This window comes from Megascapheus bottae, chromosome 8 (assembly GCF_031878675.1).
Source record: "Megascapheus bottae isolate mThoBot1 chromosome 8, mThoBot2.hap1, whole genome shotgun sequence".
Classification (NCBI taxonomy): Eukaryota; Metazoa; Chordata; class Mammalia; order Rodentia; family Geomyidae; genus Megascapheus; species Megascapheus bottae.
In genome coordinates, this window is record NC_143516.1 from 31,816,645 (window position 1) to 31,842,132 (window position 25,488).

Genomic DNA, 25,488 nt, shown 5'->3' on the forward strand with positions numbered 1-25,488 from the left:
AAACGAGTACTCATCCAGGAAGAAGAGAATTGCTGAAAAGTTGGTGAATAATGCTCTCTATATCTCTGATCTCAAGGATTCTCAAGGACTTTGCTAATTTATGACAAAGAGATAGAGGGCCCACCTACCACACGCCCAAGCAATCCTAGGCAACTCTGGGCCAGCTTGTACTAGAGTGTGTTGTAAGTTTTGTCATTGGCCTATGAGAAGCTGCATGCCATGGAAATAAAAATAGACATCAGTGCCAGGTGCTGTGCTCACGCCTATAATCCTAGCTACTCAGGAGGCTGAGATCTGAGGATCACAGTTCCAAGCCAGCTCAGGCATTGAAGACCATCAGACTCTTATCTCTAATTTAACAGCCCGAAAATTGGAAGTGTGCTGTGGCTCCAGAGGTAGGGTGGTAGTCTTGAGCTAAAGAGCTCAGGGACAATGCCCAGGCCCAGAGTTCAAGCCCCATACCCTCTCCCCCAAAATAGACATCAGTGCTAGACCTGTGCCTATTAGTGAGGAGTTGGGGTATGATGCACACTGCTGGGATTTGGCTAACTATGGCTCATACTGTTTCCTTTTAATCATACTATTCATGAATTTCTTTATCATTGCACTGGGGATTGATTTCAGAGCCTATACTTACTTAAATAAGCACTCTATCCCTTGAGTCATGATCCTAGGGTTTTTGTTTTGTTTTTGCCAGTCCTGAGGCTTGAATTCAGGGCCTGGGCACTGTCCTTGGGCTTTCTCAAGGCTAGTGCTCTATCACTTGAGCCACAGCACCATTTCTGGCTTTTTTCTATGTATGATGTATCAAAGGTTCGAACTGGGGTCTTCATGCATGCTAGGCAAGCACTCTACTGCTAGGCCAAACTCCCAGCCCATGATCCTAGTTTTTTAACATTTTAGTTTTACAGATAGGATGTCATAGGAACATTGTCTGAGGCTGGCTTCAGACATTCTTCCTACACTGTGTTCAGCTTTTCTCAAGGCCTTCATTCTAGTCTTGGCACACTATTGTCATTTCCAGTCATTCTATCCCTGCCTGGCCTTTCAGTTTGAGATCTGTTTTTTGATTGCAAAAGTAAGGTAGAAGCCTGAGAACTGGCAGTAGGGATCAAGCCCATGATTGGATGTATCCTAACCTTCTAATCTAGATGAAATACATCACTCTCAGTTAAACTGGATTTCAGATAAACCACAAATACTTTCTTAGTATAAGTGTGCCCCATGCAATCATTCTGTTTCCCAAACCTCCTTTCTCCCAATTTGTAAATCTCAGCCTGGCACCAATAGGTACTAAGTAAGAATTGCCATTGCAACATTAGGATTAAAAACCCCTGGGAATAGAACACCTGAGTAGCCTTAGGCAAAAGAAAAGAGGACTAACACATTTCAGCATTGAAGGAGAAATTGAGCAAAGCATATGGAAAAGTGTTTTAATTTGATAAAGGGACATGATCCTTGTAGGGAGAGGTCTTCTCTGTACAAGGAAATGACATCTAGAAGGCAACTGGAGGTGGGGCTGCCTCAGTGAAAGTCATTCCCAGGACTCTCTTAGGTATTGGTTCCTGCCAAGAGAAAGAATCCTAAATGTTCTCAGGTATAATTGTGGCAGATTCTAGACCTGTAGTCCTCTGAATATGGAGTCACACTAGGCTCTGGATTCTGTCACCTCTAGTTGACATTGGCCTCTTTTCTATCCTTTTCCATTAATTTCTCTCTTCTTACATATCCTGGCCCACTCAGCATTCACTCAATGCCCATTTTCCCTTCCCACTGCCCTCTCTCTGTCCTTTTCTACTTAACTTCCAAAGCCTGGGAGGACTCTGAGAAGGTGGGTGTGGCTGTAGTTAGCCAGGCTTGCTGAGGTCTACTTCTCTGGTGCATTGCCAGCTTTGATCTCACCAGGTGGCCAGGAAGATTCATATTTCTCTCTCTCTCTCTTCCTCCCCCCCCTTTCCCCCCCTTACTTTGTTAAAATCAGTTTTGGAATCAAAGCAGAACTGAACAGAAAGTTCCTGTGTGCTTCATGTTTCCTCTCCCCATGTAGACAACTTCTCTGTCAGTCTTTCCTACTGTCAGCACTTATACTTATTACAGATGTTCTTTTTCTAAGAATGTGCAGACAAAGGGCTTAAGGGGTCCCACTGTCAGACAGCAGTGTTCAGGCTTATATACTATACCTTGCCTGTGGCTGTGCCTGGGATAGTGCTCCCTCTGGTCTTCTGTCTTCATTCCCAAAGATAATGGTAGCATTACATAAGGCAAGGCAAGATGGCTGGCTATATTGCTGCTCTACCTTCACCTACTTCCAAGCTTCCCTCCAGTGGAGAAGTCTGGAGAAAACACTGAATTAATTCCCTCAAGTTACTTCTCATCTTGTTCCCTTAATCCTTTTCTAGTTCCACCAAAGGCTGATAAGATGAGATTACATCTCAAAGCTCTAGAAGTCACTTTTATACAGCAGTCAAGTGACTTCTGGAAAAATTTGGCAGAAACTACTTGTCAGGCTTTGAAGTCAGTGTTTTCAAAGCCATCAACCCTAAGTATGATACTAAAAGAAACAGCACTGTCAGCTTTAACAAGCAGTAACTTAGGTGGCTCTCCCTTTTTGAGCCTTTGTACAGGAACCAGAGACAGCCCCATGGGTCCTCTGCAGCAGTAGGCCCTGAGTTTGGCTGGACCACAGATCTTGCCTTCAGCACCACACTTCAAGAAGACTTAAAAGTGAACTGAAGACAGATGGCTCTGTTTATTGGTCTCCATAAGCTTTTCCTCTTAGCATAGACTGAGATTCATTAACTACAAAGTCCACGGGCATCCACCTCAAATTTTTACACATCTATTTAATTTTAGAATACACTGAGCATATTTTTAGGCATTTAGCGCCCACCTGCTTTACATAGCCTGTGAAACCTTGCGGTCTAAAGACTCCAAGCTGCTATATTCTGATTTCTTCCCACTATGCTCCATCACTTAGTGCAAGGCCCTCAACCCAAGGGCAATCCTGACCCTGTTCCACACACTAGCCTCTTGCTCTATGCCTCTGATGATGGAAATAGATCCTGATCTTCTTGACAGTAGTGGACAATCATGCCTTTGAGTTAAAGTTTTATTTGTGAGTTTCAGTTTCTTCATCTGACAAATCATGCCAATAAAACATATTTCAATACCATATAGAATGGAGGCATTTATTCAGATACCCTACCAATAGCCCAGTCTTGGTAACTGTTAAAGTAGGAATAGTAATTTTTTTCATTATTTAGAGAGTACTTTATTAGTTTCTATAATCAAACCCACGTAGATAAGACCTTATATATTTAATACAGTGTGTTTACCCCTGTAAAAATGAAAAAAAATTGTTTAATTTTTCTAGACCAATATGGCTATTAATTTCTGTACAACACCAACTCAACAAGGTAAACTAGGATACTTTTTCCAAAGTTAACAGCACAGCTAAAGCTTCCAAAAAAGTAATAGTAATTTTTTTAAGTAAACAGAACAGTTAATGAAAAATACTCGTGCCTATAATTTAACTACTTGGGAGGCTGAGATAGAGAGGATCATGGTTGAGGCCAGCCCTGGCAGAAAAGTGCACAAGACCCGGGGGGTGGTGGCACACATTTGTAATCCTAGTTATTATAAGAATCCCAGAGAGGTGGATCCTAGTCCACATAGATGCTTGGGCAGGAAGTAAGACCCTGTTTCAAAAGCAGTGCAGTATAAAAGAGGGCTGGAAATATGGTTCAGTAGTATAGAACTTTTTTTTTAAATATATTTTTATTGTAATTAATAAAATGGTTACATGATATTTGCCAGATAGAAGGTGCATTAATTCACTTACATTGATACTCTTTCATATGTCTTGGTACCCATTACCCTCCCCCCACCCCCCCAAGTAGTATAGAACTTTAATGGCTCAGAATCCTGAGTTCAAATCTCAGTACCTTAAAAAAATAACAATACCATGTCCTGCAACATGTAATGACATGAATACAGTTGTATTGCTATTATTAAGGACTTTTAGTGAGAAATAGACCTTAAATACTACCTATAATTTTATGTAGTAATTCTTTCTAGATATTTTAGTGTGTAGAACCAGATTTGTAGGTCATGTCTATATTTTGATTACTTTTTTTTTGTTGCTGGTTGTGGGGCTTTAACTCTGATCCTGGATTGAGCTCTTCAGCTCAAGACTATTTCTCTACTCCTTGAGCTACTATGCCACTTTCTGTTTTCTGGTGGTTAATTGGGGATAAGACTCTCATGGAGTTTTGTGGCCAGGCTGGCTAAGATCCTTAGATCTCAGCCTCCTAGGATTACAGTCGTGATTACTTTTATTCAAAGATAAGGGACTGAATAAATTCTAGCTATTTGAGTAGGCCATCTTGTGTGTTTTTTAATTAAATCATTGAAAAACACATAACTAATTTAAGAGAGAGAAGATTGGCTTTGAAAACGTTGCTTTTACATGGTCTTTTGATTGGTAATAGGTAAGAATCAGAGTTATTTAACACATACACATGAATCCAATTAGATTGATTGTATTAAAGTAAGTGAAAGTTTTTCAAAATCTAAGCATAACTGAAGAATTTCATATTTTCCTGTAGCTATTTTAAATACATTTCTTGATTAAGAAACATTGACATGTTTAAAATGATAACCTTGAATATTTGTCTGATAAATAACCATGATTTACACAAAGTAGAAGCTTGTACAAAAATGTGAACTGTAAATTTGCTTATCTAATCTGTTAAGAGAATGAAATAGATTCCTCTAAGAATGACCTATCAATCCAGGATAAACTAAATTTCCATTGTTGGAAACTGACTTTTTTTTTATCAAGTATGATACTTATATTAAATAGGATTAAATGGATTCAGAAAAATTTCACTTATAAATACAAATGTATATCATTTTCATGCATTCTAATTTACTTATACCGGCCTTGTAATTATCATCCTATTAAGTAGTGAATCTGAATGTTTTAACCTTTAAATCTAAAATGATCTCTTTTGTAGCAAAAACTTCTCAACTCTAATTACAAGTTCATTTTCCCTCAGATGATGAAACATGCTTGGAATAATTACAAACGTTATGCCTGGGGATTGAATGAACTGAAACCTATATCAAAAGAGGGCCATTCAAGCAGTTTGTTTGGTGAGTAGTGTGTACTTATATTTCTTAGTGACTTCATCTCCTTTTCAGTTGCCTGAACTTGTAGGTGGCAGAGAAGTTTGTGTGATACAGGCCCTCCGTGTTGCTGGGAAACTCACACCTGATGAAGTTACCTTCTGGTACTGTATGGTGTGTCCTTCAGATAGAACGGTGGATGCATGTCAGAGTAACCTACATAACTTCATGCAGGTTACTAAACACTTTTTTTCTTATTTTTGTATTGTAATTAATAGAAGGGTTACATTATATTGCCAAATAGAAGGTGCATTACTTCACAGACATTGATACCCTTTCTCATGTTTAGGAACCCATTTCCCTCCCGCCACCCCCACCCTTCTTCTTGTTTTCCTCCCTTCCCTATCCTATTTCAAATAACCAAATAAACATATATACAATATATCAGATATGAAATAACCAAGGGACAGCAAAAGAGATGAAAGATAACACAGTACATTAAGGACTTCTGAAGAGTCCAGTGTAGTGGGTATAGGGTGTAGCCTCAGGATTTCTAGCTCCACAAATAGAAAATTAGTCAGTTGCATTTAACTGTACTTAACAGGTAAAAGCTTTGTGTTTTGTTTGTTTGTTTATTTGTAGTGGAGTTTGAATTCCAGGCCTCACACTTGCTAAGCAAGTGCACTCCCACTTGAATTTGTGCCCTCAACCCTTTTTGCTTTGGGTTGTTTTTCACATAGGGTCTTTTCTTCTGTCTTTTCCAGCTTCAGAACATAATTTTTCAACGTCCACCAGCCAAGCAGTTGAGATTACAGATTAAGTGCCTCCCACCTCACTTGTTTTGTTGAGATAGAAGTTCCCTAACTCCTTACCCAGGCTGACTTCAAATTCAGATCCTTCTACCTCTGCCTCCCAAGACAAGGGAGGCTGTGTCTAGATAAACTGGTTGAGGCAAATGGCTGGCTATGTTTTGTCATTCATTCCTTGGTTGGTAGGTTCTGATGTTTGTACCCAAATGACATAGTGAGTATGGATTAGGCCAGTTACTTCAGCTTCCATCTATCTGTTCTTGCATGCTGAGCTGATCCTGACAGCAACCTTCTGTGATTACTGCTGTGGAGATATTAATTGATGTTCCTGTTCTGGAAGAAAAGTAAATAGAAAATTTGTTGGATTCCTTGGTCAGAGACCTACTTAGTACCCTTTGTGCTTAACTTGATTTCTTTCTCACCTAACCCTTAGGGATGTTTTGTTTTGAGATACTAGGGTTTGAACTCAAGGTCATGCTTGTTAGGTAGGTACTCTGTCACTAAGCCACCTCCAGCCCTTATTTTGAACAGGTTCTTTTTAGAAATAGGGCCTCGCTTCCTGCCTCGATTTGTACTTAAGCTCCCCATCAAAGGTGGATGACAAACAGACATCTGCTGCATCCTTCTTCCATCTGTTAAGATGGAATGTCATAGATTTTTCTCTCTTGGAACTGTAATCCTCCCATTCTTAAGCCTCCCAAGTCACTAGAATTTACCAATACACAACAAGCCTTGAGATTTTGATACAAATAACACTATAAAAGGAATTCAGTTTTGTCCTGGGACAGCTGCATTCACCAATAGAAATCATGACTTTTTATCACTTTAAGTAACCATATTTAATAATTCATATTCCTACAACAGTTTTAGCTGATATTCATTGAGTACTTATTGTGTGCCACGTGCTACACAGTGCCATACATTGTTTCACCAAATTTTTATATCACCGTAACAACAAAAGATGGGGGCCGAGAGAGTAGCCTAGTGGTAGAGTGCTTAGCTAGCATGCACTGAGCCCTGGGTTTGATTTCTCAGTACCACATACACAGAAAAGGATGAAAGTGATGCCATGGCACAAGTGGGAGAGTGGCTAGCTTTGAGAAGTGCTCAAGGACAAGTGCCCAGGCCCTGAGTTCAAGCCCTGGACTGGAAAAAAAAAAAAGATGGGAAACATTAAAAGTAGGATATCATGATGTAGTCTATGTAATTACTATGGTAATTTTTAGTTTGGTATCTATTTTGTTTCTTTTCCTTGAGAAAGAGTTTTAGATTATATTTAAATGTAACTTATTTATAAGTTAAGAATTACATTTTGTCTTTCTTAGGTGTGGCCAAAGTATTTATTAAAAATATTTTTAATATTTTTAGGCAATATCAAAGGAGCAACTATAGTAGATGCCTTGGATACGCTTTTCATTATGGGAATGAAAGATGAATTTCAGGAAGCAAAATCATGGATTGAAAAAAATTTAGATTTTAATGTGGTAAGTTTCTAATTGAGTTCTTGAATTTTTATCTGACATGAGGGTTTCTGACATGTTAGGGTAAATTATTATATTGCAGTGATTTTAAAAACTACCAAAAAATGTATATTTACTAAAATCTACCTCTGACAAATAGTCTTATTAAAGTTCCCCGACAATCCTAAGAGATGAATATTATTTATTGTTTTTAAACCTTTTCCTATTAAACATTGAAGCCCTGGGGTCATGGTGTAGACCACAGGGCTGTGTTGGACCTTCATTCTAACAGGTATAGGTGGCTCTTTGCTTAGATAACTTCATACAGTGCATGAAGTCCACAACAGTAATAAACTTTTAAGCTCTCCTGTAAGTAAAGCTTCACATTTGTTAAACATGTATATACACACATACATGTATGTATATATGAAATTTAAAATTTTTTGTTGTGGCCAAGCGTGGTGGCTGACACCTGTAAACCTAGCTACTCAGGAGGCTGAGATCAAAGGATCAAGGTTTAAAGCCATCCCTGGCATAAAAGGAACTGACACTCTTATCTCCAGTTAACCTCTAGAAAATGGGAAATGGGGCTTGGCTCAATGGTAGTGCAGTAGTTATGAGCTATAGAGCCCAGGGACAATACCCAGGCCCATAGGTAGGGCAGTATACTTGAGCTGAAGAGCCCAGGGACCAAGCCCAGGCTGAGGTCAAACTCCATGACCCACAAAAAATACTTTTTTGTTATGTGCAATCATTTTTAGAAAATGCCTGGAGACCCTGTTAACTCACACCCTGTTTACTCATTACTGAGGATAGCGGATACTTCTTATACTTCTTGATAATTTTTATTGAGAAGCACTGTGTCTCCTCTAATCTAATTTAGTAGCCATCATTTTGTCTCAGGTTGGCAAAGAACCTAATCTAAGAAAACAATTAGTCTTTTACTTAATGGTATTATTTTTTTTTTCTTTATTAACGTTGATTTTTACATCATATTTTAAATGACAGGTTTAACATACAAGTGTTCAAGAAGGGAATCTATTTACAATCACTGGGACTTAGTATTTAGAACTTAATCAAAATTAGGCTAAGGGTTTGTATGTCATAGAAACATGTTAATTTTAGAAAATAAAACATGTCTATAGAGTCATAGGTTTTTATATCTATATAGTTATGTTTATATTTCCATTACCATGTCCATAGCTTTGGGTATGCAGTTATTGCTATTGTACTCTTTGGATTTAATAGCCACATATTAAGGATACTATGTACCTTTTGTTCCTTAGGTCTTGACTTGTCTCACTCATCATGATTCGCTCTAGATTCTTCCACTTCCCTGCGAATGCCATTATTTATTTTGTCTGGTGGCTATGTAGAATTCCATTGTGTATATATACCACATTTTCTGTATCCATTCATCTGTAGTAGGGCATCTGGATTGTTTCCATTGCCTGGCTATTGTAAATAGTGCAGAGATGAACATAGCTGAGCAGGTGTCCTTATCATATCTTGGGTTATGATGTTCAGGATAGATGCCCAGAAGTGGTATGGCGGGATCATAGGGAAGGTCTGTTTTCAGTTCATTAAGAAACCTCCACACTGCTTTCCAGAGTAGGGTAGGGTAGTGTAGTATGGTTCCTTTTTCTCCACAATCCCACCAGCAATTGTCATTGTCTGAGTTCAAAATCTTAGCCATTCTTGTTGCGGTAAGGTGGTATCTTAGGGTTGTTTTTATTTGCATTTCCTTTATGACCATGGATGATGAACATTTTCTCATATGCTTTTCTGCCATTTTGATCTCTTCTTCTGATAAGTCTCTCTTTAGTTCCCTTGCCCATTTAGTGAATGGTTTATTGGGTTTGGAGGGGATTAATTTTTTGAGTTCCCTGTAGATACTGGATATTAAGCATTTGTCAGATGTATTATTGGTGAATATCTTTTCCGAATTGGTTGGCTGTCTCTCTACTTTTGCGACTATGTTTTTATCTGTACAGAAACGTTTTATTTTTAGGTAGTCCCATTTATTGATTCTCTCTCCTATCTGTTGTGACCCTGGGATTCTGTTCAGAAATCTTTTGCCTGTGCCTATGAGTTCCAGTGTCTCTCCTACTTTATCATGTAGCAGTTTCACGGTTTCCGGTCTGACGTTGAGGCCTTTGATCCACTTTGAGTTAATGCTTGTGCATGGCGAAAGGCTAGGGTCAATTTTTAGTTTTCTGCATGTGGCTGCCCAGTTTTGCCAGCACCAATAATTGAATAGACTGTGTTTGTTCCACTGTATATCTTTGGCTCCTTTGTCAAATACAAGTTACATATAGGTATGTGGTTCTATTTCTGGGTCTTCTATTCTGTTCCACTGATCTTCTGGTCTGTTTTTGTGCCAATACCAAGCAGTTTTTGTTACTGTGGCTCTATAGTAGAGCTTGAAGTCTGGTATTGTAATTCCTCCAGCATTGCTCTTTTTGCCTAGAATTGTTTTGGCTATTCTAGGTCTTTTCTTGTTCCATATGAATCTTTGAATTATATCTTCTATTTCAGTAAAGAATGTCTTTGGGATTTTGATGGGGATTGCATTGAATTTATATATCACTTTTGGCAGTATAGCCATTTTCACTATGTTGGTTCTCCCTAGCCATGAGCATGGGATGTCCTCTTTAATTTTTCTTTAGGCTTTTATAGTTTTCATTGAATAATTCCTTTACATCTTTGGTTAAGTATATTCCTAAGTATTTTATTCTTTTGGGGGTTATTGCAAATAGGATCATTTTCTTGATTTGGCCTTCTGTTTGTGTATTGTTAGTGTACAAGAAGGCTACTGACTTCTGAAGGTTAATTTTGTATCCTGCTACTTTGCTAAAGTAGTTTATTAATTCTAGAAGTTTGGGAGTGGAATTTGTTTGGTCACTCAAGTAGAGGATCATGTCATCTGCGAATAGGGATAGTTTAATTTCTTCTTTCCCTATGTGGATGCCTTTGATGTCCTTTTCTTGCCTTATTGCACTGGCTAAGGGTTACAGCACTATATTGAAAAGAAGTGGAGAGAGTGGTCATCCCTGTCTAGTTCATGATTTTAAGGTGAATGGTTCCAGTCTTTCACCATTTAGTGTAATACTGGCTGTAGGTTTTTCATATATGGCTTTTACTATTTTGAAGAATGTACCTCTTATTCCTGTTTTTTCTAGTGCTTTCAACATGAATGGATGTTGTATTTTGTCAAATGCCTTCTCTGCATCCAGAGAAATTATCATATGATTCTCATCTTTAGCTCTATTAATGTGATGTATTACATTGATTGATTTGCGAATGTTGAACCAGCCTTGCATCTGTGGGATGAAGCCTACTTGATCATAGTTTATGATTCTTTTAATTTGTTTCTGGATTCTGTTCTATTTTATTGAGGAGTTTTGCATCTATGTTCATTAGAGAGATAGATCTGTAGTTTTCTTTTTTTGTTGGGTCTTCACTGGTTTGGGGATGAGAGTAATATTAGCTTCATAAAATGAGTTTGGTATTGCTTATTCTGTTTCTATTTCTCGGAAGAGTTTCAAGAGTATAGGTGTAATTTCATCTTTAAACATCTTGTAGAATTTCGCAGTGAAACCATCTGGACCTGGGCTCTTTTTGGTTGGCATTTCCCTGATTGCTTCTACAATTTCATTGTAAGAGATTGGTTTGTTCAATTTGTTTACCTCATCATTGTTCGGTGTGGGGAGCCTATATTTATTTAAGAAATCATCCATTTCTACTAGATTTTCGTGTTTCTTTGAATATAGGCCCTGGTAGTACTTATTCATTATGGACTGAATTTCTTGGAAATCAGTTGTGATTATTCCTGTGGGGCCTCTAATCTTGTTTATTTGAGTCTCCCCTTTCCTTTTTTTGATTTATCTTGCCAGGGTACTGTCTATTTTGTTGACTCTTTCAAAGAACCAACTTTTTCATTTATCAATTTTGTGTATAGTAGATTAAGATCTCTGATATTTCTGATTTTATTTTTGTTATTTTTGTCCTTCTAGTTGTTTTAGGATTAACTTTTTCTTGCTCCTCTAAGTGTTTCAGTTTTTTTTTTTAGGTTATTTACATGCTCCTCTGTCTTTTTAATATGCGCGCCTAGTGCAATAAATTTGCCTCTTAGAACTGCCTTTGCTGTGTCCCATAAGTTCCTTTGTGATGTTTCTTGATTGTCATTACATTCAAGGAAGTTTTTAATTTCTTTTCTGATTTGATCTGTTACCCAGGAGTTATTCAGAAGTGTGTTGTTCAGTTTCCAAGTGATTGAATGTTTTTTTGACTTTGACTGCATTGTTTAGAATTAGTCTGACTCCACTGTGGTCTGATAGGATGCATGGGATTATATCAGTCCTCTTGTATCTGCTTAGGTTTCCTGTATGAACTATTACATGATCAGTTTTGGAGTGTGTTCCATGTGCTGCTGAGAAAAATGTAAAAAGTTTCGCTGTTGGGTGGAAGACTCTGTGTATATCTGTTAAGCCCAGCTAGGCTATGGTGTCGTTTAAATCCATGGTGTCCTTGCTTAACTTTTGTTGAGTTGACCTGTCGTTTTTTGAGAGTGGTGTATTTAGGTCTCCCACTATGATTATGTTTGAGTCTATCTTGTTCTGTAATTCAAAGAGAGTTTGTTTGACGAATTTGGGTGTTCCCATGTTGGGGGAGTAAATGTTTATAACTGTATCATTATGAGCATGGATTGTACCCTTTACTAATATGTAATGGCCATCACTATCTTTATGTACTGATTTTACTGAAAAGTTAATTTTGTTGGAGATTAAGATTGCTACTCCTGCTTTTTTGCATGGTGCATTGGAGTGGAAAATTTGTTTCCATCCTTTCACTTGGAATTTGTTTCTGTCTTTGGCGGTAAGGTGAGTCTCTTGGAGACAACATATGGATGGGTGGTGTTTCTTAATCCAGTCTGCTGCTCTGTGTCTTTTGATTGGATTGTTCAGCCCGTTCACATCTAGGGAAATTATGGAGAAGTAGTCAGTGTCCATTGTCATTATTTATTTTTATTTCTGAGTTTCTAGCTTCTGTCTCTTCCCCCCTTTTGTGTTTAGTGAATTATAGATATTTGCTTCTTGATAGGGGTTCTTAATGTTCTACAATTTGTTCTCAATTATTTAATTTTTTTGTAACGCTGCTTTAGTGTGCACGCATTCATAAGGCTTCTCTTTGGAGTGAAATATTCTTGTTTCTCCTCAAACGTAAATGCTAGCTTTGCTGGATATATCAGTCTGGGTTGGCAGTTGTTGGTCATCAGGACATCAATGTTATTTTTCCAAGCTTTTCTTGCATTTAGGGTTTGCATGGAGAGATCTGCTGTAATTCGAATTTTTTTTTCCCGTTGTAGTATAGCTCTTTCTTTCTTTTTGCAGCATTTAAGATCAATTCCTTGGTATTCGGGTCTAGTGTCATTACTATGATATGTCTAGATGAGTTCCTTCTAGGATCTTGCCTGTTTGGAGTCCTGAAACCTTCAATAATGTATTTTCCCTTTTGAGGTTGGGGAAGTTCTCTGCTATGATTTTGGTGAATAAGGGTTGCATTCCTTTGTCCTGAAATTCGGCCCCCTCATCAATCCCTATTATAGAAAGGTTAGACTTCTTTGCTGCATCTGCCAGGTCCTGGAGTTCTCTCTGGTGGATTCTGACTAATCTTTCCAAGGTGGTATTTCTCTATTCTAGTTCTTGTGTTTTATCTTCCATTCCTCATGTTCTATTCTCCATCTCCGTCAATCTGCTGCTTAATGCCTCCATTTTTGCTTGAAGTGTGGACACTGAGCTGATCATGTCTGCTGAGAGGATATTGAAATTTTCTTCCACTTCTCTTTTGAATTGGAAAAAAGTTGCTTGGAAATTTCTTGCTGTTGTTTTTAGAATTCAGCCTTCACTTCCAAAATCATCTCCTTGATTTGAGTCATATTTCATGTCTCTTTAGGTGTCATTTCTTGGGATGGTGACATCTCTCTCACCCCTTCGCTCTTGTTTCCTTTTGGGCTTTGTGTGGGACTTTGATTATTTATGTATGTTGTAATTCGTCTTTGTGCTCTCCTAGGCATGGAGAACTATTGTTGGTCTGTGGTCAGTAGGTGGCAGTCTTTACTTGGATTGGGAGCGGTGGTTCTGAGAATCTGTGTATACTTGTAGTTCTTAGCTAAATTGATTCCGCTGCTGACTCCGTCAGAGTTTGCAGTTTTTGCAGGTGTTCGGCTTGTTCCCAGAGGCTGTGTGCCGCTGCATGACTAGCTCTCAGCCCAACCAGTGGCCTCACAGTGGGCTGTGGGAGGGGTCTGCGCGCTTCAGTCTCAGCACGCTGGGCGGGTGGTTGGTTTTCCTGCGCTGTTTCCAGGGGCGGACCCCTGGCCAAGGGTCTGGAGTTTGGGAGTTTCCAGGAGCTCTCAGCTGGACCAGCTGGTGTCTGCTCTGTTCCCAGGGGCGGAGCCCAGCTGAGGACATGGGCTCCAAGGGCGGAGCCCCGCCTTTCTGCTTCTCAGAAGGTGAGCTCAGCTACTGGTCTGCCCTTCAGTTCCTTGCTTTGTTTCCGCTACTTTGGCAGAGAGTCTGTGACTGTGGGGGCCTCTTGGTGCTGTCTTGCTGGGGATTCCCAGCCGGAGGGTGCCCGGCTCAAGATTTGAGTGGGACAGATGCTGACTCCTTGACTCCTGCACACCCCACCCGCTGTTGGAAGGCAGGGTCTCAGCGCCCCCCACTCTCCAGATCCAGTGGCCTGGGTGAGGAACCTTTTGGGCGGGTGAGTTGGGACACCTCTGCCCCCTTTGGTGGGACGCTGGGCCTTAGCGCCGCCCGCCTGGTCAATGGCCTGGGGGAGGGGGCTGTTGAGGGAAGGGACAGAATTCTAAATTCCTTGCCCCCCTGCAGTTCCAGTCCTTCTCGGGTAGGGTGGAGGGATCTGAGTTAAGTTCTATAGCTCACCACCAGCTCTGCTTTCCAGATGGGTTTGGGGACATGCTGGGCTACCTGCTGGCCTACCCACTGGGCTACTCACTCCTCTGCCTTTGGCTGTGAGCTCTGCGGTGCTGGAGAATCGTTCACTTCCCTCAGATCTCAGCCGCCACCTGTGGTCTGTGTCTTGGTTCCGCTGCTTGCTGGTCTGGTCTTTGCTGGTTCCTGCATTTGGCTTCTGCCACTTGTTGGCCCAGTCTATGCTGGTTTGTGCAGCGATCTGGGTTGCCCGGCCAGGCGCCCTCCCCAGCGGCTTTCCTGGCTTGGAGCCAGCGGCCAGGGGTGGGGGAGGGGTCCTCGCGTTCCGAATTCTTTGAGAAAGTTGGATGTAATCTTTATCTGGATTTCTTTTCCGGTTTGAGTCCTTCTCTGTTGCATCTTGAGTTTGTTGTTGTGGATTTGTTAAGGTACTTAGCTCGTGGGATTGCCCGGTTCTCTCTTTTTGTGAGAGAGAGCTAGGCAGCGTCCCTATTGTCTAGGCGCCATCTTCCTCTCGGTATCATTTTTTTATCTACGATTACATTGCTGAAATCCTAGGAAGCCTCTTGTCTATCTGGTAAATATTCAATTTTACCTATAAATCCCCATCACCAGGCACAAGAAATATGTTGAAAACAGATAAGGAAGGGGGTTCCACCCACTCTTCAGCTGCAATCCTCTTGTTCTTCCACAGACTAGAGAGAACACCAGTGTCAAACCATTCAAGATTAGTAAAGCTGTCTTTTGCCTATTGCTATGGATATATACATACATACAATGCGTATATATATGAATAAAAAGGTTTTTTATTTGTTCCCACTCCTCTTATTGCTAAGACTATCATATTTGGTACGTCTTTGGACAAACAGATGAGTTGATTACTGAATGTAGAATATAAGGGAAACAGTATTCTATACCAAAGGGGTGTGAGACGTCATTGCTTTTATTTTAAACATAGCAGAAAAATTACAAGGGAATGGTAATCCATTCAAGTTCACAGAGCTCTGTGATTGGAATGACTTCTTCTAGTTCTGCTGTTACTGATAGAAATAAATTTGAAAAGTTAAAGCAATGGCAAAAACAATTCTTTTGTCAAGCTTATCCTCTCAGTAATACATTTTACTTTTGTTCTTCTTTTTTTGTTTTTTTATATAATTTTTATTGTAATTAATAGAAGGGTTACATTACATTCGCCAGATGGAAGGTGCATTACTTCACATACATTGATACCCTTTCTCACACCCACCCACATCTTGTTTTCCCCCCTTTCCTATCCAATTTCAAATAACCAAATACGCATATATCCAATATATCAGATAACAAAGTGAAATACTGTAACAATATGAGATAACCAAGGGACAGCAAAAGAGATGAGAGATAACATAGTACATTAAGGACAACAATCACTCATTATATGGCTTTTGTTTCTATATCCTAAAGGTCCTTTCATTTAGCATCATATTGTATGGCCTTATATATCTAGGTTTTGCTCTATTGCAAATCTCTGCTAGAAGAGTCCAAGGTTTCTACTGATTATGGAAAATGATGGAAACCATTGAGCCTATGTTCCTTTGAGTCTGGCTTACTTCACTTAATATGATTTTTTCTAAGTCTTTCCATTTCCTAACAAATGGGGAGATGTCATTGTTTCTGACAGCAGCATAGAATTCCATTGTGTACAAATACCACATCTTGTTGATCCACTCATCAACTGAGGGACATCTGGGTTGGTTCCATATCTTTGCTATGGTAAATAGTGTTGCAATGTACATCCTTGTGCTAGTGGATTTAGTATGTCCTTGTTTCTGGACGGTTGGGTAAATGCCAAGTAGTAGAATTGCTGGGTCATAGGGGAGCTCTATGTTTAGTCTTTTGAGGAACTGCCATACTGCTTTCCATAGTGGCTGAACAAGTTTGCACTCCCACCAACAGTGTAGTAGTGATCCCTCCTGGCCACATCCCCTCCAGAATTTGTTATTATTTTTTTGATCCTGTCCATTCTAACTGGAGTGAGGTGGAATCTTAGAGTTGTTTTGATTTGCATTTCTTTTATGACCAGAGATGTCGAGCATTTCTTCATGTGTCTATAGGCCATTCTTATTTCTTCTTCAGAGAAGACTCTTTAAGTCTTTTTGTGCTAGAAATGAACCCTATGCTTTGCAAATGCTAGACACAGGATCTCAGCTATATCCCAGTCTGCTTAATAATATTTCCCTCTTTCTTGTTATTATAAATAGACTATAGGATAGTCTCCGCTACCTGTATGTGAAAACTTGCAGTCTTATCCTAGAGATCTATTCTCTCTCCTACTTTTTTCTAATGTCTCCCTCCCTGGGTGTAGTGGAAATTGCCTATGATACTTGGGAAGTGGAGGCAAATGATTAACAAATTTGAGGCCAGGCTGAGAAAAGATCACATGACCCTATCTCAAAAACAAAACCAAACAAAACTGAAGTGCTAGGGAACCTAGCTTTAACTGGTAAAGTTTAATCCTCAAAAGGATGTGTTAGTAGTGGAATAACAAGTGGATTCATTTAAAATTGAATCAGAGGAGTCAAGATAGTAGAGTTTAGTTCTAAACCTAGTTGATGCCAGATCCCTTATTAATTCATGGGTTGATTGGACTAACAATCATAACATTGTTCCAGAATTTCCCGAATTCTGCATTCATTGAGCTTTCATTGAACATGAAAGCTAGGCATGGAGTGGTTGTCTTATTTAAAAGGATTAAAAACAAAAGTTTCTCAGGCTAATAAATAAGAGTGGTACTGCGGCTTCAGTGGTAGAGTGCTAGCCTTGAACCGAGGAGCTCAGGGACAGCATTCAGGCCCAGAGTTCAAGTCCCATGACCAACCAAAAAAAGAAAAAAGGTAATAAACAAGATGTTACTATAACACAAAGCTGATTACTGACCTCTCTCTGACCACAAAGTGACATAAATGTGTTCTCTGGGCCATGGGGACCTTCAAGAAAGCAGCATAACTGTACTAAGGGATATTACTCTGTGTTGAAGACAAGAACAATGACAATGCTATACTTTTTAAAATATATTTCTAAATTGAAGTCATATGTGTATATATATCATGTTTTCCTTTTGGAAGTTATCAATGTGGTCTAAATGTGATAATGCCTGCCATATTAAAAATGGTAAAATATTCAAGAAAGGTATATTGATTTGTTCTTCTTACCATTGTGCTACAGAGTTATTTGCTTACTCCCCTCTAGTTGGTCATCATATACCACTTGTGAAAATTAGCCTTATATCTTCCAATTATGCTCAGCGATTCAGTGATTATTTGAAGAACTGCAGACTTCTTCAAATGCAACCTTTCCCCCCCATTTATCTGATAATAAACAGAAAGAAAAAGCATTTCATTTTTATGGATAGCATACAATACTCCATTTTAGATGCATTATTGTTTATATTTAAATTAATATATTTTCCTGAGAAGCCTTTTAATTACCAATCCAAGGGTATTGTGAAAAAACACATAAAATAGGTAACGTATCCAAATTTATGGCAGTGAGGAATAAAATGAAATTAAAGTGAAATACTGTTATTTAGGGTTCTGTCCTATGGTGTTTTTCAATAGAAATAAATTACAGTGAAGAGCAAATTTATTTATATGCAAAATATTCAATTTACATTACTTGAAAGTATAAAGTATACACTTTTCGTTGGTTTACACTGTCATTAACTAAACTCATTTTCTTTTCAGGAAAGCATAACAAGTTGATTGATTTTGCATATTTTGTAGCACAAAGTTCAAATGGCTTTAATAACTAGCTTAATAAAGCTCTGAGATAATGTGCTTTCCAGAGTAGGAACAAAAGCTGCATTGATGGAGCTCGGTATTCATTCCAGGCATGGTAGAGTAGAGGCCCATAGATGTTGAAGAAAACTCTTAAGAATAACTTCTGTAATAGATGAGTTTTCTGATTGTAACTAAAACAGTGTAAGGCCCATTTGTGTTTATTGATTACTCATTCATTTGTTATTTGCAAAATGCTTTCTAAGGACTAGTTACTTATACTGGTGGAGCTTCTACCAGCAAGAATAAGTCAGAGCTGGGTTAACTAAGGGAACAAAGGAATACCTGATACATACTAGTCATCTAAGGGGAAAAAAAGGAGTGCCTGATACATACTAGTTATAGTTAATTCTTATGTTGCCAATATAGAGTAAATGGTATTTTTCCCTATTTTTAGATGCAAGTGTTTTCATTTTTCCAAGATTATCAAGTAAGAACTATCTTTTAAACAAGGTCTGTCTGGCCACCTCAACTACCCTTTGTCTGTTGAAGTGTTAAGAAATAACACAGGTAGCCTGAGCAATCAAGTCCTCTGAAGTTAGGCACATATTCTTAGTATCATCATGTTCATTAGAGTTGGTCATTTGTTACATATTCAGTAACGCTTGTGAAGTTGTAAGAGTCATTAACCACATTATCCTACTTCTTGACTGAGGATAGCCTATTCAGCTGGAAGCAACCTGACATGGTACAGAGGGAAGTGTGCTGTATCCTATTTTAGTTAAAAGTAATCTACATTGACACATCTACCTGTTTTTTCCTAATGTACTTCTAGATAGCTTTGTACTGGCTCCTACTATAGGAAGATCAATATTGTAAGGACAGATAAATGACTGAGGGTTTGCATGTAGACATTCCTTAATTCAATTGTGAGTTCTGGCTCTTAAAAAAATTATATTGGGGGCCAGGAGTTTGGCCTAGTGCTTGCTTAGCATGCACGAATACTCAGGTTCGATTCCTCAGTACCACATAGATAGAAAAAAGCCGGAAGTGGTGCTGAGGCTCAAGTGGCAGAGTGCTAGCCTTGAGAAAATCCAAGGACAGTGCTCAGGCCCTGAGCCCAAGCCCAAGACTGGCAAAAAAAAAAAAATTATATTGTACACCTAAGCCCTCCACTAGGGAAAGTACTGAGGACTGTCTTCAGTAACAAATTTTATAGAATGCTTAGAACATTCTTCCAGATAACAATTTCTTATATGAACTTTATAAATGTTATATTAAAACTATTTTTAACATGAATTATTGAATACTAGCTAAAGTACTGCCTTGGTAAGGAAGGCAAGAACTGGAGAAGAATTAAGGATAGATGGTTAGCTAGCTGCTAACACTAAGTAGTAGGATGCTGAAATGTGAGCTTCGTCTAGTACCTGGATTGAACCTTTGTAGTGATTATCATATGTTTGAGTAATAGAAGTAGTGGCAGCAGAAGTTATTTTCTGCTATTTTAATTAAAAGAACTAGATTGTATACTTATCTAGTAGGAATGCACCATATTTTTCATAGATGAAGCTAAACAAATTATAATCCCTCTGAAAGAAGTTAATTTGACTTCAAGAAGCAACTGTGTGGATCTCGTCACATGCCTGAATGTCTACTTGGTTTGGATCTAGAAGTCCATGACATGAAAGAAGTAACGTTTACTACTGACAAAGGTCTTATTTACAGCAACATCACATCCCAGTGGGTATAGAAAATAGATATAATTGTTCTGTTGAATGGGGTTATTCAATATTTTGTAAAACTAAAGAATACTTTTTATGAGTACTACTGTGGGTTTTGACTCCTAAGAGAGATATCTTCTATGGTTATGATTAGTGATAGATTATTCTGTAACTATGACTTGCGGTAGATTAGACTAATGCTTGAGAGACTTTCTGGACCTGCATAGTGAAACTACCCTAAAGATGGCCAAGATGACCATTTGCCTATCCAGGTAACCCAGAGAACTTGCACTATCTGCAATCAAGAGACTTACAAGGTTATTTAATGGTAAAACTAAAAGCTGCTAGAACACATTTTTTACACTGAGTCACAATACTGCAGGGTAAATCTGTTAAAAGGACAAGATCACTTGTTGTCCTTGAAATAGCAATACAGTACACACTTTGAAGTACACAAATACAGCATATGTTAATCCTAAACTAAGGCAACGCTCAGGCAGTTCCTGTCTTGGAAAAGTGGCTTTGAAAAGTCTCATGTTTTCCACATACTTCTCAGTAAGGTAAGAATAGTTATCATGAATAGTGGTAGTGCAGCATTGTTAGTAAACATGGTTGCACATGGGATTGTAGTGAGACAGTTGCGACTGATTTAAAACCCAGTCATCACATTGATATGTGGTGGGACAACTGTTACTAAGTCTTGCTTGTTTCTCCGGTCTGATTAACAAGCTCAAAATCCTAAATGTGTGGCTCATTGCTTAGGGTTTGGCCCAAGAAAATTAAAAGAATAATTTTTGATTTTATTGTGCTTTCAGTTTACCCTGGAAACCGGATGCTCAAGATAGAATTTATATTTCTGAAAAGTTCTTCTCTAGGTGCTCTTTTTCATGTCAGTCAGATATATTGTGAGATATAGAATCATCACAATTACAGCACTTGGAAGGCAGAGGCAGAAGGATGGAGGGTTGGATTATGTTGCAAGTTCTAAACCAGCCTGGGCTTCATAGTGAGACTCTTAACTAAGGCAAAACCAAAACCACACAAACACAAAAAAGATAACAAGCAAAATTTTAGAGCAGATTTTATTTTAAATAACTATACAAAGGCTTGACATTCCAAATAAACAAATGATCTGTTCAATGTCTCAGCAGTTCCTCAAGCAAAAGGAAACTGTAGCTGATTTCCTGCCAAACCTCTCTTACTCTTCTGGTAAGACCTGTTGTTTTGCTTGCTCAGGTCTTTCAAAAACCATTGTTTGTAGAACATAAATTAGAAGTTTCCCTTAAATTGTTTAAAATATATTTTTTTATCTAATGGGAGAAGGAGGGCCTTGTAGGCACCCTTATTGAAGCAGATTTTAAAATATTTGCTTTTCTGTCTCTCAGAGGGTGAGTCTTTGTGTCTGTGAGCTCAGGATAAGCTGATAGGAACACAGACTATAAATTTGTACTTTGTTCCATTTTAGAAGTCTTTATCCCTTTAATCTCATGCTTTTGCATACTTGTACATTTGTGTATTATTTGTATCATTTTTATTGCATATATTTGTATCTGTGGAAATATTAAGACAATGGATAAAGTTAAGGTACACATTCTGTTTGAGGAGCCTGAGTGTCAAATACTAATAGATGTGAAAACCCAAAGCATAATTTTTTCATGGTTTGTGTTACCTCCTGATCGCTGGTATAAATTTAGTCTATAAATTTACCTATTTTGTTAAATTTGAAGGCTATATTTTACATCTTTATTTTTTCATTCTGTGGTCACTTCTGGAGATCAAAAGGAAAGAACATAATATCTCTACTGTTGATTAATTTTTGTGATAGAACTTTAGCCAGAAATTCGCAACTTGCACTGATAACATTCAGTAATAGGTGCATGCAGTTTTGTCTAAAGGTAAAAAATGTGTTCTCAAACTGACAGTCAGACTCTATTAGAAAGCCACTGACAATTTGGGGCATATTCCTGTAATGTCATCTGAAAGCTTTAAGGGGAAAGTTAATTTCACTTCAAGATAAGCACTGCAAAATTCTCAGTATTACACTCAACTAGCTCAGATTTCAATATAACAGGCTGCTCCATGTACATGCTAGCTTCTCCTTCCCATCCCTTCTGATGTTGTTAAGGAGAATAAGTGGAAAACTTTAGGACCCCTTAAAAAACACTGCATGCCAATGGAATAGAACTGAGGACCCAGATATTAAACCACAGACCTATGGCCACCTAATCTTTGATAAGGGAGCTAAAAAAAATAGAATGGAAGAAAGACAGCCTCTTCAACAAATGGTGCTGGCAGAACTGGTTAAGCACCTGCAGAAAACTAAAGTTGGACCCTTCTTTGTCACCCTGAACTAGAATTAACTCCAAATGGATCAAAGACCTTCAGGTAAAAGCCAACACACTGAAAACTTTACAAGAAGGAATAGGAGATACACTAGGCTTCCTTGGCACAGGTCGAAACTTTCTCAATAAGGACCAAGAAACACAACAAATCAGAGAAAGGCTGGATAAGTGGGACTGCATTAAACTGAAGAGCTTCTGTATGGCAAAGGACCAACAAGATGTGGTATTTATACACAATGGAATTCTATGCTGCTGTCAGAAAGAACGACATTGCCCCATTTGTAAGGAAATGGAAAGACTTAGAAAAAATCATATTAAGTGAAGTAAGCCAGACTCAAAGGAACATAGGCTCAATGGTTTCCCTCATTTGTCATCATCAGTAAAAACCTTGGGCTCTCCTAGCAGAGATTTACAATAGAACAAAATCTGGAGACATAGGCCAAATATGACACTAAATGTAAGGACCTCCAGGATAAGGAAACAAAAGCCATATAAAGAGTGATTGTTGTCCTTAATGTACTATGTTATCTCTCATCTCTTTTGCCATCTCTTAGTTATCTCAGATTGTTACAGTATTTCACCTTGTTATCTGATATATTTTATATGTGCTTAATTGGTTATTTGAAATTGGATAGGGAAAGGGGGAAATCAAATGAGGTGGGGAGAGGGGGTGGGAAATGGGGACCATGTTATGAGAAAGGGTATCAATGTTTGTGAAGTTATGCACCTTCTATCTGGCGAATATAATGTAACCCTTCTATTAATCACAATAAAAATAATAATAAAATGCTTTAAAAACAAAAAAACGCTGTATGAATAATAACAGGAGAAATGTATTCTTTAAAATTTTAACCCGATTATTTTAATGAAAATTGAACCAAAGTGTATAAAGTTGGATGAAAATTCTTATACAAGTTTTTTTAAAGTCTGGAGATGATATAAACAATATCAAGCACCAAAGAAGTTAATCTGGTTACTATATTAAAAAGAAAATATATTTTTGCAGTGCTGAGGATGGAAGTCAGAACCCTTTTGCTCTACTACTTGAGCTATGACCCAAGTCCTTTTGTTTTCAGGGTTTTCTCCCCAGATATGTTTTCATGCTTTTTCACTGGCCAGATACAAACTTCAGTCCTCCTACCTACCTCTGTCTCCAGAGTAGAGTGGATTATAATCATGTTCTACTGTGTTTTTTGAGATAAACCCTCACAAGTATTTTTACCTCCGCTGTCCTCAAACCACATTCCTCCTTTCTCTGCTTCCTGAGTAACTGGGATTTCAGATGTTTCTCACTCTCCTGGATTCCTCAAAAGAACATTTTTAGACATTGGGAAATATGATCCTCAGGAGGATCAAGAAAAGTGAACATTCTGGTTCTAAATTTTGTGGCTGAATGTTATTCTCCAGTTTGCAATATTGTGATGGAAGGTGGACCTGAGTTTATTTAGGCTGTGCTAATACTCCGTGCCAATGTATCTGTTGAGTACCTTCTTTTTCCCAGATACTGTGCTAGGACTTGACATTCAGCATCTCATAGTCCTTACTTGTAATAAGGACTCGTAGTAAGTAAGAATGCTTTATTCCTCTTCACTAAGGATAAAGCCAAGCCTCAGAGAATTAGTGAGTACTTAGAATTCACATTAAAGAAGCTGCTGCACCCAGCCTTCCATTCCATGTCTTTCTAATTGTAGATATGTGGGTGATTATATTCTACAAATCAGTTACAGTAAGAGAGTTCTAATCTTCTTAGACCTTTCTAGGTAATGGCCTGTAAGGAGTGACCTACAGTGTCCCAGGTTTTATCCTCTGCTCTAAAAGATAATATAGCCTAGAATATTAAAAGAGTTCATGTTCAAGTTTCTAAATAATTTAGCTTTGTAAAAAAAAAAGGAAGGCAAAAGAATTATATGCTGAGAATTCAAATGTAGTTCTGGGAAGGTGGTGACTAGTAAAAATTACTGATGGTGATGTTGTGACATTCTTGATTGAGGCTTTTAAAAACAAGGACACTGCAATCACTGGGAACTTGCGTGAATCATTAACAAGCCAGATTGGCTTTCTACTCTGGTTCTGTAGACTATTAGATCCATGACATTCAAAAGTCATATTAGCTGACCTTGAACATAGCACCTTGCAAGGTTATCTTTCAATACCTTAAAGACAAAGTAAGATAAATAGAATTCAAGTTCTAGAATACACACCAAGCTGGATCAATATAGTTGATTGAATAACAGCATCCAGTACGTGACTGATGCCTAGCTAAGCATATTTCTGATGTTATTTGGGATGGTTCAGTCCTCTACCTTGTGATAATTTTTTTTATCAAATCTCTATAGAGTATTCTGATTACCTAAAATTTTCAGGAGAAAGGGAGACTACATATATAATTAAGACATGGCCAAAATAAGAATATAACATAATCCCAACAAGCTTTAATAATCAGATATGTGGGAACTGTTCTCAGCTTAAAAACTAAAAGAAAGACATAAAAATTGAGAGGAATGTAATGTGGATTTAAATACATTTGATTTAAATACATTATTAACTATTAGAATAAAAAATGTAGTTGTGTGAACTAAAGTAAATGAGTATATTCTCTCTGCCTTTTCTTATCAGTGATAAGAAAAGAGAAATGAAGTATATCTGTGAGATACTTCAAAGGTAAATTATATCTTCACCGGGGTACTTTTAATTAGAGTGTATGAGGTGTATGTTCCAAAATTTGAAGTACAATTAACAATTACCACATCGTCTTGAACTAGTACTTTTCTCTCTAAACTTATTTTCATATTCTTTCTTTTGCAGGAAATGTTTTGCAATGTTTTACTTATGCAATTATCTAGATTTAATTATTGATTCCTTATGCTTTTATAGAGAGAACATGTTAGAATCAAATAATTGAATCTTCTTTTTTTTCTGGCAATATTTTTCCCATTAATATGTAAACTCAGAGCCAGGTGTGGTGGCTCATGCTTGTAATCCTAGCTACTCAGGAGGCTGAGATCTGAGGATCAAGGTTCAAAACCAGCCTGGGCACAAAAGAACCAGAGACTTTTATCTCCAATTAACCTCTAGGAAATGAGAAGTGGGAGCTTGGATCAAGGATAGGGCAGTAGTCTTGAACTGCATTGCTCAGGGACAGTGTGCAGGCCCAGGGGTAGGGCAGTAACCTTGAGCTGAAGAGCTCAGAGTCACGCCCAGGCCAAGTTCAAGCTCCATGACCCACCAAAAAAAAAAAAAGTAGACTCAGAATGTGAGGACCTGGTCAGTCTACACTGTTAAATCTCCTGTACTAGGGCCAGGACCTGACTGACA

The 25,488-nt window shown here is 38.2% G+C and overlaps 1 protein-coding gene across 1 annotated transcript in view; it reads left to right on the forward strand.

The window, feature by feature from the left end:
• Man1a1 (mannosidase alpha class 1A member 1) overlaps positions 1-25,488 on the forward strand; it is a 162,669-nt gene that overhangs the window by 34,653 nt on the left and 102,528 nt on the right. The window contains exons 3-4 of the mRNA XM_090338209.1: positions 5,061-5,157; positions 7,308-7,423. Of these exons, the coding sequence (XP_090194335.1) occupies positions 5,061-5,157; positions 7,308-7,423 (213 nt within the window). The remainder of the gene's footprint in view (positions 1-5,060; positions 5,158-7,307; positions 7,424-25,488) is intronic.